This window comes from Tachysurus fulvidraco, chromosome 12 (genome assembly GCF_022655615.1).
Source record: "Tachysurus fulvidraco isolate hzauxx_2018 chromosome 12, HZAU_PFXX_2.0, whole genome shotgun sequence".
Classification (NCBI taxonomy): domain Eukaryota; kingdom Metazoa; phylum Chordata; class Actinopteri; order Siluriformes; family Bagridae; genus Tachysurus; species Tachysurus fulvidraco.
Genome location: NC_062529.1, coordinates 19,972,401 through 19,986,770, shown reverse-complemented (window position 1 = coordinate 19,986,770; position 14,370 = coordinate 19,972,401). Strand labels below are relative to the sequence as shown.

The window sequence follows — 14,370 nt, the reverse complement described above, 5'->3', positions numbered from 1 at the left end:
TACGTGTTTTAGAAACAATAATTGTGATGGCTAAACTGTTGATACTGGCACCTCTGCTGAACCCTTTCCGTTTTCCTTCATTTTGTCCCCTCTCCGTTCTTGATATCTCGTCTCTGTGTGTTTCTGGGTGATGACTAGCAGAACGTTATATTCTTCCTGTCACATGATAAAAAAGATTTAAAAAAAAAATAAAAAAATTAAAAAAAAAAGCAAACACGGTGCAAGCGGCAGAGAATGGGGTGAAATATCGATATATCATGGGTGTAAAAGAAAGAAAGTGGAAAAGAGACGGGTTTGCCATGTCTCGTGTGTGTGTGTGTGTGTGATTTTGCTGTAAACAGAGAATCTAAAAAGACAGATTTGATTTTATGACTTGTGATGCAGAGTGTTTTTGTTTGAAAGTGGCAGTTTTTTTTCGAGGGCTGCTTTGCTTATCATTCTTCATCTATTATTGGGTCTCAGCTGCAAAGATGCAGTAACACACACACACATACACACATGCACACACTTTGTCATATGGCTTCTTACACTGCAGATGGAAGATGCTAAATGCACCCAGTGGGCACGAATACCCATGATAACGCATACCCATGGTGTATTTCATATCTCCAAACTCAGACACATTAACACAATCTGTTGTCTGCTTCTACCTCCTGAGACTCTTCCCAAAGTACATACATCTCTCATGAGACTGTTTTGCACATTCGTTCTATCCATATTTATGTGTATGCACATGAGTGTGCATGTGTATATTTGTATATGTGTAGGTTACCTTGAGTGGGGTCATGGCTCTCCCAGAACACCTTCAACAGTTTCTCCAGGCCCACGTCTTTAGGAGTGTAGATCACTCGCACCACCTCTGTGTGACCCGTCAGACCTGTAAAGCAGCGCACATGTGGCTTTCTCACATAATCTCTATTCATAGGAAATAGTTTTTCAACCTAATAGCTTTTTACAAAATCTGTAGAGGATGCAATGACACAAAAGCAGACAGCGAACATACCATAAAACACACACACACACAAAAGCAGTATGCAAAAGCAGACAGCGAACATACCGTCAAACACACACACAATATCAGACTTACACAGTCTCTCACACATACAGAACAAACAAACTCATACAGTCTTACACAGACAAACACACACACACACATACTTGCAGACTCACACATGCGTGACATATGCATACACACATACAGAAACACACACAGGGACACACACTGAATTTGCATGCAAGTAGGTCATGGGGTAGAAAAAAAAAGGTTGAAGAAGAGGGGGTGGGGGATTTTACTGCAGAAAGCTGCTAGGATGAGAAGAGAGACACAAGGACAAAGATGGAAAGAGAAAATGCCATGAATAAGCATCTCATATGGTATGTCTCACACCCAGATTTCTCAGCCTGTGTGTATTTACGCATGTGTCTGTCTGTGTTTATGAGATCTTACCTGTACACACTTCCTTGTAGGTGGGGTTGGGGGTGAATCCACCTGCGTATCCCACCTGAGTAGAAAACACTCCAGAAATAGTCCAGAAGCGTCTCTCTGCACCCCAAAAACAGCCCATACCTGTGAGTGAGAAAACACACACACACACGCACGCACGCACGCACACACACAGACACACACACACACCAGTGAAATACATGCCTCAATACAGTGTACACAGGTACAGAAGTATCTACAAATAAACCAAAGAATTAAAAAAATTGTAATTAAATAATTATTCCTATTTTCTTGTTTTTTGGTTTATCTCTAATTCCCACACTGTTTCAGAGATCATTTGTTGTCTAATCTTATCGTTCCGAGTGACTTTTATACTTCAATGTGTATCTATATCACATTAAGAAATGAAAGAAACAAATTAACCTAAAAAAATAATGCAACCACAATTAATGTTACTGTGAAAATAATTGTAATGGCATAAAGGTTTTATTTTTATTTACATATTCATGTGGCCACTAAATTCATGGTCTATCTTTAAATATTTGTTCCCTAGAATTAAAACCTTAGTTCACAGACAGCAATCAGTAAAGAAAAAACTGCATGGGGTTCTGTGTTATTCCGTTCAGTTCATATCTATTATCACTGAAATTGTACACCGACTGACGCAGAACAGAAAGAAATTACGAAGCATCTGAATAACACAATAAAAATACCACAAAAATGCTAATAGATAACGCTAATGGTAGGTGTGTGTTAATGTGGATTGTGTACAGTATGTGGTAGTGTGATGGTGCAACACACCAAACATGATCATCTCTGTCCCAACAGGAAATGGCTCCACTGTGGGCTTCCCTGTGGCTGCATGTTTCGCTAGAGAGAGAGAGAGAGAGAGAGAGAGAGAGAGAGAAAGAGAGAGAAAGATTTTTTGATTAAAACCACTGCTAGTAATGGAGAAGCCAACTGGGTTTGGTTTCCAGTGCCAGAAACCAGTGAAATCAGGAGCTTGAGCGCGTTCACTTATGATCAGTGTTTAACTATTATTACATGGAATTAAAGTAATGTTTCTACAACATCCAAAAGTTTCTACACCCTAAAGACACAATTGGACTCTTCCACCTTCAGTAAACACTTTATCCTGCTTGATGTTGCAGTGAATTCGGAGCCAAGTCCCGGAACACTGAGTATGAAACACCTGTCTATTGCAAGGCTTTACATATAAACCCTTTCACACACTCATCCACTTGACTAGATTGTTGTTTGGGAGGTAAAAAGAAATGAGAGAAGCTAGGAAGCTCCAAGGATACAGGGAGAGCATGCACAATTCCACAAACACAGTAACTTGAGCTCCACCAGTATGGAACATGAGCTGAATTAAGTCGTGTAACAAACAGTTCAACCCTTAAAGGAGTAGAAATCTATGTAGGTAGCTGGGTCAGGTTGTGTGTGTGTGTGTGTGTGTGTGTGTGTGTGTGTGTGTGTGTGTGTGTGTGTGTGTGTGTGTGTGTGTGTGTGTGTGTGTGTGTGTGTGTGTGTGTGTGTGTGTGTGTGTGTGTGTGTAAGGGATAGCACTGGGAGGATTAGTGCAGATTTGCTCAGTCTGGTCAAGCTAAGCAGGATCAAAGCTTGGGCCTCCACACTGAGAGACACTTAACAGATTACAATAAAACACACACAGGCTACAGTTCCTATTTTAGAGCATCTTCATTCATCACACTTACTGCAACAAATCTACAGCCCACCCCGACACACACACACACACACACACACACACACACACACACACACACACACACACACACACGCACGCACACACACACGCACGCACACACGCACGCACACACACACGCACACACGCACGCACACACACGCACACACACACACACGCACACACACGCACACACACGCACGCACACACACACACGCACACACACACACACGCGCACACACACACACACACGCACACGATCGTACAGAGACTTCGCTACAGAGTAAATGTTGGACTTGAGGTAGTTAACATATTTTTCAGGGTGGCTGGGTCGACTCTGCCAACTGTGCCATGCTGGAACTACAAGAAAAATGGCACAGATGTGGCATGGATTAAGGCAAAGGAGACTGAAATGATTTGCCGCCTAAAGCTACAGTCTGCTTACTGGCCTACACATTCCACAATACTATGAACACATGGATAACAACCTCAACCTACCCCCAACCCACACACACACACACACACACACACACACACACACACACACACACACACACACACCCTATAAACCCTTTCTCAAACAATACAGAGCTAATCGGAGAACATATTTACTGTATTCACGAGTTCACACAAGCACCAACAACAACAGAATGACAGACAATACACTACAGTTCACCAGTTTGTCTGATGTCAAGCTAAATAGACACACACACACACACACACACACACACACACACACACACACACACACACACACACACAACACAATCTAAACATACATGCATGCACACACTTACACACACAACCACCCACCCACGCACACACAAGCTAAACACACACGCATGCACACACACACACGCAGACACACACCAGGCTTTACCACATTCTACAGCAGCGTGCCATAGACAAAATCTAAATTAAGTTGTCGAAAATTATACTACTTTAAAACAAACTAAATAAAGTTCACTTAAAGGTCTGACTGGACTCATTTCCCCCAGATAAATGAATAAACTTTTCTTTGAAACGTTGAACACGGACATATCTTAATCCTCTAAGCTGACAGAACTCAATAACTACACCCTTGTCTGTAAGATGCTCATTTGCATATTACAGGCTTCTGAGATAAGAATTTAACAAAGCTCCATACTGTGAAATGGTAATAACAAGCTCATATTTATAAAATAAAAGCAGCTGATACACATAAGGGCTGTATCAGTTTGTAATTAATTGAAAATACTTGTAAGAATGTAGGCTTGCAGTATAGTTATTATTTAAAAAATAATCTAATTAAATCCAGGCTGTTTTGTTTCTACATTGGCTGAAAAATTGAGCAAATGAATCAGCACAAGGATCATTTCAGTCGTTATCATGCACATCCTATTTCTGTCCACCAGTCTCCTTACTGGTGTTGATACCACAGCGGTGGTCATAAGGTGTTAATTAAGTTTACAGAACAGCAGCTCTGATAATTGGGCTGGACACTCCACATAATATACACCTGATAATAAACAAATGAAAGATGTGTTATTGCACAACGAAAAAGAGTTTTTTTGTTGTTTTTTTTGCAAGCAGATATTTATTTAGTACTACAGAAAGCGTCGGTGTCCGTGCTTAAAAAGTCAACAATAAAGCCGCAGTTTTCCGCCATGGGAAAGTCTTCATGCAAGGTGTTTTTGGGGGTCTTGCTGGTTTCGCTGTAACATAAGATGTGTTAACTTCTGATGTTAAACAAGATGTGTTAAGAGATAGATAGATAAATAGAGAGTGAAAGAGAGAGAGAAAGGGAGATTTTGTAGCTCTGTTTATAATAAAAGAGTAAATGTAACTATAAAGGGTTAAAAAGTATGATGCGTCATTCATAAATACAAGCAATTGTAATAGCGACTTGCCAAGGCATTAAGGAACAAATCACTTCAGGACATTATTTTTTAAAATAGTTTATAATGGTAAGAGCAAATCTAAAATGATTTAGAATCACACTCCCTGGTGTCTTCCTCATACCATTTGGTTTACTCAATAAAATGAAAACTTTTATAATTGATATTCAGAATTTTAAGATTCATGTACAGCTGCTTTGTAACAATCTCCATTTACTGTATAAACTTGCTATACGAATAAAACTGAATTGAATCGAATTTTAGAGGCAATGTCCATTTCAATAAGCAACGCATACTGACGTTCTCATCCTCAAAATCTTTACATCGACGTTAATGTAATAAATAAAAACAGCTTAATACCAAGCCAGTGATGTTATTTCAGAATTTTAGCAGATTAAACTTCTTTACCCTTCCTTTGCTTTCCCATAATGCCTTTGTCTTAGGCTTTATTTATCTCGCAAGCATTCTCGCTCTCTCTCATGCAAACACATTTCTCTAAACCTCCTCCTCCCTTCACATTCCCATAATGCCTCTCTCACACGCTCTCTCACTCTCACTCTCTCTCTCCACACATGTTGTCTTCCATACTGGGTTTTGTTTTCCTCTCATGGAGTTTTGGCAGCAGTCCAGGCGATACCATTCGGGCTCCTTTCACCATGAGCTTAGAGACGGTGCCAACGCCTTTACCCAGACCACAACACCTCACTACCAAGCACTGCCAAAGCCCAGAAAGAAAGAGAAAAAGGAAAGGAAAAAAAAAAACAGGGTGGGAGAGCCTGACAAAAGAATACTGCAGGAGGGGACGGCGCAAATTGAAAACGGGAGTTCTTCTCTTTTTCCGGACAAACTTCCCGAAAACAACAGATCTACCCACGTTTGTATTTCTTTTGAAATTTCAGAGGGGAAAGCTACGCTGGGACGAATCAGAGTTTGGAGCTATTTTGCTAGATATGTACAAATGGAAGGAGCTCAAAAGGACTCCACATCTTTTTTTTTTACCCCCAACTAACAAGGACTTTCCTGAGACATAAAAAATACAAAAGGAGACTACATACTATTGGACTATCGGTACACATGGCACACACATCTTTTCGCTTGGAGTCCACCACGTTAAAGTTGAACACGTGCCACGTTGTCAATCTAAAGTTAGTGAGAAATGCCAACATGCTGCAGACTAACAGCGATGTAAGGTGAGCATATGGCGGCGCTCTGATTGGCTGGATTGCTACCGCAGGTGGAAATTTGGCTACACTCACATTGTCCAGATCCTGCACAGCGCCGTGTGTCCGTTGGAATCTTCCGGAACATTCTGGCACTGCTGGGTTTGGGAAGAGGTGGATTAAAATAGCTGAGGAGAGTGATACTGGTGAAGAACTTGCGAATTTGTGTAACCAGCCACCAAATCTTAAAAAGAAACTACCAAGGGGTAGGAGAAGAGAAGAACAAACCCTCAGGTCTTCTCTCAGAATATTAACTAGACTTAGTCATCGAGGGACTCCTTCTTTCTGCGTCTCACCCGCCGCTTTTTGCCGCTTGAATGATATGATGTCAATGTACACAACATACCGCTGACGTATAACTATAAACTGAGCATATGGCAGCACTCTGATTGGCTGACAACCAATCTGCAAGCAACAGCTGACAACATGCACGCAAGCCAATACCTATAAAATTCACCAACGTTTGATTCACCATTTATTAAACATTCCACACACACAGCTGTCCCATAACTTTCATTAAGTAAAAATCTTCTTCTTGGTCATCTAGATTTAAGTTCACTGCAGGTCTGGTCAGGTTGGGAACGATCTAAAATCTTTTTTTTTTTTTTTGCATGCCTACATACTGTGCTTGTTAAAATGAGGCACTCTGAATAATTGGCCACTTTCAATCAAGTAGATAGCTATAGAGTTTGTCTGTGCTAGCCCTGATCTTCCTGAGATTCAATCTACTTTCATATGTTAAATGTTAGCTCAGGGACAAAGTCAAATGCAAACACTTCAACCACTAGATTTTATCCGGCAGGTTTTGATAAAATGTCGGCTCTCGACACGAACGTGAAGATTGGTCCATTTTTTATTCCACCATCGAGTATTAGAGTGAAAACAAAAAATTTAACCAAACAGCAGTCGAGAGCCATGACAACAAGCCAAAACTGACTTCTTTTCTAAAACGTGACATCGATATCACAGGCTGACCAAGTGGTGATCTACATTCTCATCTACAGCAGCCCAGGATGCTGCAATCGACCACATCTACTCCACCATGAAGCAAAGATCATCCCAGCCTTCTCAGGCCACACACACACACCACACGTTCTGTTCACACCCGTATCCAGGCAACCCTTTCCGGTTGCCATGGAGAGAACCCCCTCCCTCTCCAATCACCCCACCCCGCCAACACAAACATCCTCAGCTACTGCTGGCAAGATGGAGGCATGCAGGTCTGGAGGAACTGCAGCAGAATTCTGATGGGCCTCAGTCTTGCATTCAATTACACCCTTCCACAAAGCACACACAGCTTCATAAACGAAGACGACAGAAAGGATGTGGCCTTGTATTGTGTTGCTTTACCACTTTATAGTTTGACACAGAGGCTAAATTAAATACTCTGCCATCAGATGAAGAGTCTTTTATTATAATAAATAAACTCAAATCTTATAAGATTAATAACCAAGATACAGTCTAGGTATAATTATAAGCATATGTGAGTCCTGAGAATAGTGAAATTTCCTTCACAAGGTACATTTTTTTTGAGATTTAAGTACTATATATATAGTTCAACATTCCCATTAGCTTTATCTGATTACTAGCTGAATAGGCTTGTATCTGTGTCATTACAGTGTACAGCTATCCAACCACTTGATGAAACCTTGAACCCTGGATCCCGTTGCTCTCACTATCAGATACTGTAGATCCATGGTTTGTGCAGTCCAGCCAGGAGGACAGCCATTTGGTTACCTCTCAAATTCACCTTTATTACTAATTATTCTAACTCACCAAGTTTTTATATAAACCAAGTTTTACATATCCTCAAGAGGATTCTAATGACAATTTTAATAAATGAAGGCTCTGTGGATGGAAACTGACAAGACTATCGTACACGAACACTGCTGTATATGTGTTTTGACTGTTTAAATTCTATTTTTAATGCATAAAAAATGTCCAAAAAAAATAAAAAATAATGCATGAATTTCACACTGCGGTTATGTATGCGACCCATAATAAAATTAAAATCTGTATGAATTTAAACACCAAATAAATATTTTTTTTTAGCTCATCATGGCTGCTTATAATTTTTGGGGAATATCACCCTGTTATTAACTCAAACACAAGTGCTTTTTTTAATTAAGTAAAAAAAACATTAGTACCGTGCCACATGTGTGTATATGAGATGCATTAATTATTAACACCCGCAATGATGAGCCCAGACATTCTATACAGAAAGGGACATAGGCCGCTTCATTTTCTGATAAGGCTCTTTGGCATTAAAGCCTTTATAGAGTCAGTCATCTGTTCTGCTCCATGCCATTGTTTGCTAAAGAAGCATCGAGGTGAACGATCATCAAGAAAGCTGGAGCAGTTTTGGAGCTCAGCCTTGAGAGTCTGAAAGGCCAAGCTCTTCCCCATCACGAGCAATTCCTCCTATCCGCTCCATGAGACAATCGATGTCCAGTGGAGCATGCGCTGCATCAAAATGCTCCTGCAGTACTAAAGCTTTTGCAGGTCTTTCTATCCTGAGGCTGTCTAGAATGGAGACATGCATCCATTTGAACTTGTCTCGACAGCGATTTTGCACTCAAACTAGATTGTGCAATAATGTCACTGGTATATCAAGACGTGACTATCGTGTGCACACTGCTATATGCTAGATAAGTACATTTATGGTGTTGTGTTTGTTTGCATTTTATTTATGATATGTCACAGACCATCAAAAAGAAACAAAAAGAAATTTCAGTGCATGTCACGCTGTGTATAATTGTGAATGTAACCAATATATATATATTTTTTAATTTTAATTCAATTTCGGGGGCACGGTGGCTTAGTTAGCGCGTTTAGCCTCACACCTCCAGGATTGGGGGTTTGATTCCCTTGTGTGTGCCGAGTTTGCATGTTCTCCCCGTGTCTCGGGGGTTTCCTCCGGGTACTCCGGTTTCCTCCCCCGGTCCAAAGACATGCATGGTAGGTTGATTGGCATCTCTGGAAACTTGTCCGTAGTGTGTGTGTGTGAATGAATGAGTGTGTGTGTGCCCTGTGATGGGTTGGCACTCTGTCCAGGGTGTATCCTGTCTCAATGCCCGATGACGCCTGAGATAGGCACAGGCTCCCCGTGACCCGAGTAGTTCGGATAAGCGGTAGAAAATGATTGAGTGATGAGTGAGTGAATTCAATTTCCACCACTTGTTTTTTTTTTTTTTAAAGTCAGGACCGATTTTGTCTTTTCCTGTTCAATCTATAGAGAAATAATTTTGATTACAGCTCTAAGAAACTATTTTATCTTATGATTATTTTAAAAAAAGCACAACTGGGGACCTAATACAATGAAGATGCATCTCAGCACCACCAATTACAAGACAAGAACAACACCATCAAGACTTTTTTCCTGAGCTCTGACAAGAACCATATGAAGGGTTGTGGAGGCGATGTCCGGCTTGAAAAAAAAAATCATAAATCTATTAGCTTACCAGACAATTCAAAGCTCTAATTTAATGCAGGCTATTCCTGCCTAATTAAAAAAAAAAAGTAAGAAAAAAGACTACAACCAGCATAAGTGATCGGGATGGAAAACAATCAGGTACGTAAATCCATCACTAGGGTAAGTTTACGTAGTTATCTTTATCCTGTCCTGATAATCCGCTCTCTGCTGATGAAGCATTGTGTTTACACCCTCGACGACAGGAAAGAGACAGAAGGTCTCCAGCCATCATGTCAGCTTTGAGCTGTGGCGTTCTTCATCAACCCGACAAGTGGCTTCAACCTGAAGTGTTAAATGGCAAGTGAAGGCTAGTTACATGACAGTTTTTTTGGTTGTGTTTTTTTTTTTCTGTACTGTGTTTTCAGTTTTGTAACTGTTCCTACATCCTAAAATTGGAAATATAATCTGTCCGAGGTAATTAGTACGCCTAGCAAAAATATTCCCTGCTGACACCGCACCACATCCTTGTTTCATACGTGTTGTACAGCAGGTGGGCGGATTTGTAAAACTAGCACATCATGTGCCGTAGCATTGAGGGACATTTGGGTCATATTTTAATTCCAAGACTTTTAGAGTTGCTAGCTGAGAGAAGCTAAACACACACACAGGTGATATGACAAGCCGAACAACTGTGAATGACAAAAATGAATAGACAGAATATAAATCTGCTTGTCTCAGTCTCCTGGGGAAATGATTTGTCCTTCCATTGTACTATGCTACATCAAGATTTTGTAACTATATGCATAAAATGCGGAGGACAGAGAATTAAGCCAAATAAAAACTGATATTCTGATATCTGTCTCATTATTGCAAGACTTTTAGAATAGCATGTAGTGCTCTAGACAAACCACTAGAGCATAAAGTCTTGGGGTGAGGTCTGAATGCACAACCTCGGGTTGTGTCGTTATGATGTTAGCACTTGGTTTAAAGACCTTGACCACTGCGAACAAATCTGCACTACTGTTCTGGAGCTTTAAAGCCACTAAGCATATGGGTTATCCAGAATCAGACTGTAATAGCTAGCCATAAAAAGAACAGCAGGTACTGCCTCCATCAGAGACCAGAGCTCCTGCCACACCCCCTCATGGGAGGTGGAGGCCCGGGAACTTCCGCCATGCTGTGACAATGAGCTGCTTCGACAGACGGAGCAGGAATTTACGACGTGGGTGGAGCTTTCATGCGCAAAATGCACAGATGGTCCTCTAATAGTGCCATGGTACTAAAACTCCCACAATGCATTGCTCAGCTCTAAACAACGTGAAACGATGCTAAAAATGTGCATTTTCACTAAAACAGTAGCAATGATGATGAACAACACATGGAGAAGCTTAGTAACTTAGCCATTAGCAGGTGTTAGCTTTTAAATTGTCACAGCTATAGTTAATAGCAAAAATAATAAATAATAAAAAAAAAATGAAAGCATTTTGAATAAATGCAATACAAATTTGCATTCTTTAGGTTTCCTCTAGTAAAATATAAACAGTCTACTTACAGTATTCAGACTGTAGTGCATGTGATGTGTGCCAGTGTGTCTGTGAAAACAAGTCACAGCGATCTCTGGGGAAAACAGCATGTGTGCACCCAGATGCATTCTGGGAACTGTTCTCCAACTAGCTGGAGTTGGGAGTAAGTCAATTTATTGTCGACCAAATTAAAAAATTACTACAAGGGTCACAGTGACAGCGAGACAAGACACTACACCGTCTTCATGTTTGATCTGATTGGCTCGTCCTACTTCTTACCATTAGGAAATGCAAACTTTAATCATGATGATGCAATACGAATTTTCAGAGAAAGACAGATGTTGGATTGAAAAATGATATGTCATAATTTTGTGTTCAAAGAGTACTAAAGGAATCTCAGATGAACCACACTGGTGAGAAAACAAGATAATTTTGCATTGTCCATGGTCTAGAAGTCATCAAACATGTTTGCCAACTTTTTAGTTTTGCACAGAAACGCGAATTCCAAAAGTTTTGCACAGGTCACGTGAATTCCAAAATACAGCAAAGTAAATGTGTAATTCTTTTTTTTTTATTTTAGCAATTGAGAAGGTTGAGAAGGTGCAAGTCTACAGTCGCTGATTCAATCTCATAGGCCTTTAAACTAATAGGCTCCCTCTGAGTTGACAAAGACACCTGAAACACAAGGAAGCTGAATCCTATCGTCTCATACTAGAGCGGAAAGCCTTAACACATAAATCAATCATGTTAAACCACACAAGTCTAAATTTTAGAAATGTCTTGTATCGTGATACAAGACACGACTGGTTCCTCTCAAGGTTTCTTCCTTTACCATTCAAGGGAGTTTTTCCTCACCACAATCACCTGTCACCTTAGACTTGCTCATTGGGGATAAATACAAACATATATATATATATATATATATATATATATATATATATATATATATATATATATATATATATATATATAATATTAATCTTGAATTTTGTATTATATTAATCTTTATATTATTCTTATAATAACCTTTTATTCTATGTTTATGTTCTGGAAAGCTGCTTTGAGACAATGTCAATCGTAAAAAGCGCAATAGAAATTTGAATTGAATTGAAAAATGCTGCAGTTAGATTCATGATAAGATGACTGTTTATCCTTGTTTACGATAATGGTTATTAAAATTTATGGTTATTAAAATTTATATATATGTATGTATGTATGTATGTATGTATGTATGTATGTATGTATCTATCTATCTATCTATCTATATAGTTTCTATAAGACATTGTTTATTAGCTACTGAATTTAGTGTCAGATAATAAACCATGATTTGGCTTAAGTTAATATTTTTGTGAATATTTTTGCATTATTTATTTATTTATTTTGGTAAGGCACTTGTATTATATATGTATTATAAAAGCATGGTGTGTAGAAACAACTTAATCAGGATATTAATAAATAAAAAACTAGAATTAGAAACTTCTGGTTCAATCAGCAAAGGTATTTATCTTGTATTTCAGTATAAAGTGTTGTGTTTTTGTGACACTATAATCATTTACCTGCCACCACCATTTTCTCCTCTCTGCCTTTCAAAGCTTGGTCTTTTGTGGGCAAAACCGACTTGCTTCCCATGCTTAAGCTCGCTACCGAGATCCTTAGAATAAAAAAACGCGCAATTGTCTTGCTTACACTTTTCCCGAGATGAAAAAGCATGACTTCCTGGTTGTCAAGGCGAACCGTTTGCTACGTCCCGAATTACGTCACACTGCCTGCACGAGCGCACTATATCCTCAGAAAGATCATTACACACGCGCCCTATCTAGTGCCCTATGTAGTGCACTCTGTGTGTAATAACTCAGATAGTTATAGTTCTTTGCTATGGATGTAACGCGCTGCATTGTGGGAAGAGCGGAATGATGAAAAGATGAATATTCATGACGTCGAGAGCGATGCAGCGAGCTGCATATTAAACAGGCAGAGGTTAATGCGACTTTGACACAAAAAGCCTCCCTTGCTGTTGGTGCGGCTATGAAATTAAATTAAAATAAATAGCCACATTAAGAAAGGCGTTCAGAATGCAAATTAACTTGCAGACCACCACCCCATCAAAAAAAAAAAACATTTTTAATTAATAATACTGACTGCAGACATTGACAATTTGCATGAAGAGGCAATTAATCATTATTATTTATCTGCATGTAAATATTTGCATGCATTTCCTAATTTGCATCAGTCGGAAAACTGTAAGGTTTGCACTATACACGATAACAGATTATCATCAAAGTCTCAAAATGCCAGAAAAGGCAAAAACAGAACAGAATTTTGTGCAGCACTTAACTGCAGCTCTGCAAAGCACTTAATATATATGCACAAGTGTGTGAATTAATGCTAATTAGAATATTAGAATATTCATCAAATCGTGAAGAGGCTAAATGAGCTTTTAGGCCTCTGTAGGCGTTTAAGTCGTGTGTGAAGGCCTACACGTTGCCATTTTGGTGCTATAAATTATTAGCAAAGAGCACTATAGCAGGCTAGGAAGTGATTCTGGTTTCTAAAATATAACATACTCAGCTGTGAAATTTAAATGCATATTATGCTGAGTGTGTGTTGAGATGTAACCCAAGCTTAGTGGAAGTGAATTATACAAGGGTTTTCCAAAAGTCTACACACACACATATATATATATATATATATATATATATATATATATATATATATATATATATATATATATATATATATATATATATATATATGAGGCTATAGCATATAGCACATGTGTGTGTATATGGAGACTTTGGAACACCCTGGTATACAGTAATTCACTTCTACTATGTGTGTGTGTGTGTGTGTGTGTGTGTGTGTGTGTGTGTGTGTGTGTGTGTGTGTGTGTGTGTGTGTGTGCGTGTGTGTGTGTGTTTTTATATATGTTTGTATCTGTGCATATATATATATATGTATATGTAGCCTTTGAGAATGACAAAAGATTTTTATTTTCACCTGTCGGGCACATGAGTGTAATAGGAAAAGAAGGCGATAAAGCACAAAGATCATATACAACAAGTGCAAATGCTAACTAATAATAATAATAATAATAATAATAATAATAATAATAATAATAATAATAATAATAATAAATACAGATTGCTAAAAGGTGTTAATTTCCCCTGTGTATTGTGACTTTTGTGACAC

At 39.0% G+C, this 14,370-nt stretch overlaps 1 protein-coding gene across 1 annotated transcript in view; it reads right to left on the bottom strand.

Annotated features, from left to right (window-relative positions):
• si:ch1073-358c10.1 (mitochondrial peptide methionine sulfoxide reductase) overlaps positions 1 to 12,933 on the bottom strand; it is a 32,341-nt gene extending 19,408 nt beyond the window's left edge. The window contains exons 1-4 of the mRNA XM_027143052.2: positions 12,738 to 12,933; positions 2,246 to 2,314; positions 1,448 to 1,567; positions 773 to 877 (exon numbers count right to left, since the gene is read on the bottom strand). Coding sequence (XP_026998853.2) covers positions 773 to 877; positions 1,448 to 1,567; positions 2,246 to 2,314; positions 12,738 to 12,891 — 448 coding nt within the window. The 5' untranslated portion in view covers positions 12,892 to 12,933. The remainder of the gene's footprint in view (positions 1 to 772; positions 878 to 1,447; positions 1,568 to 2,245; positions 2,315 to 12,737) is intronic.
• Between the last annotated feature and the right edge of the window lie 1,437 nt (positions 12,934 to 14,370).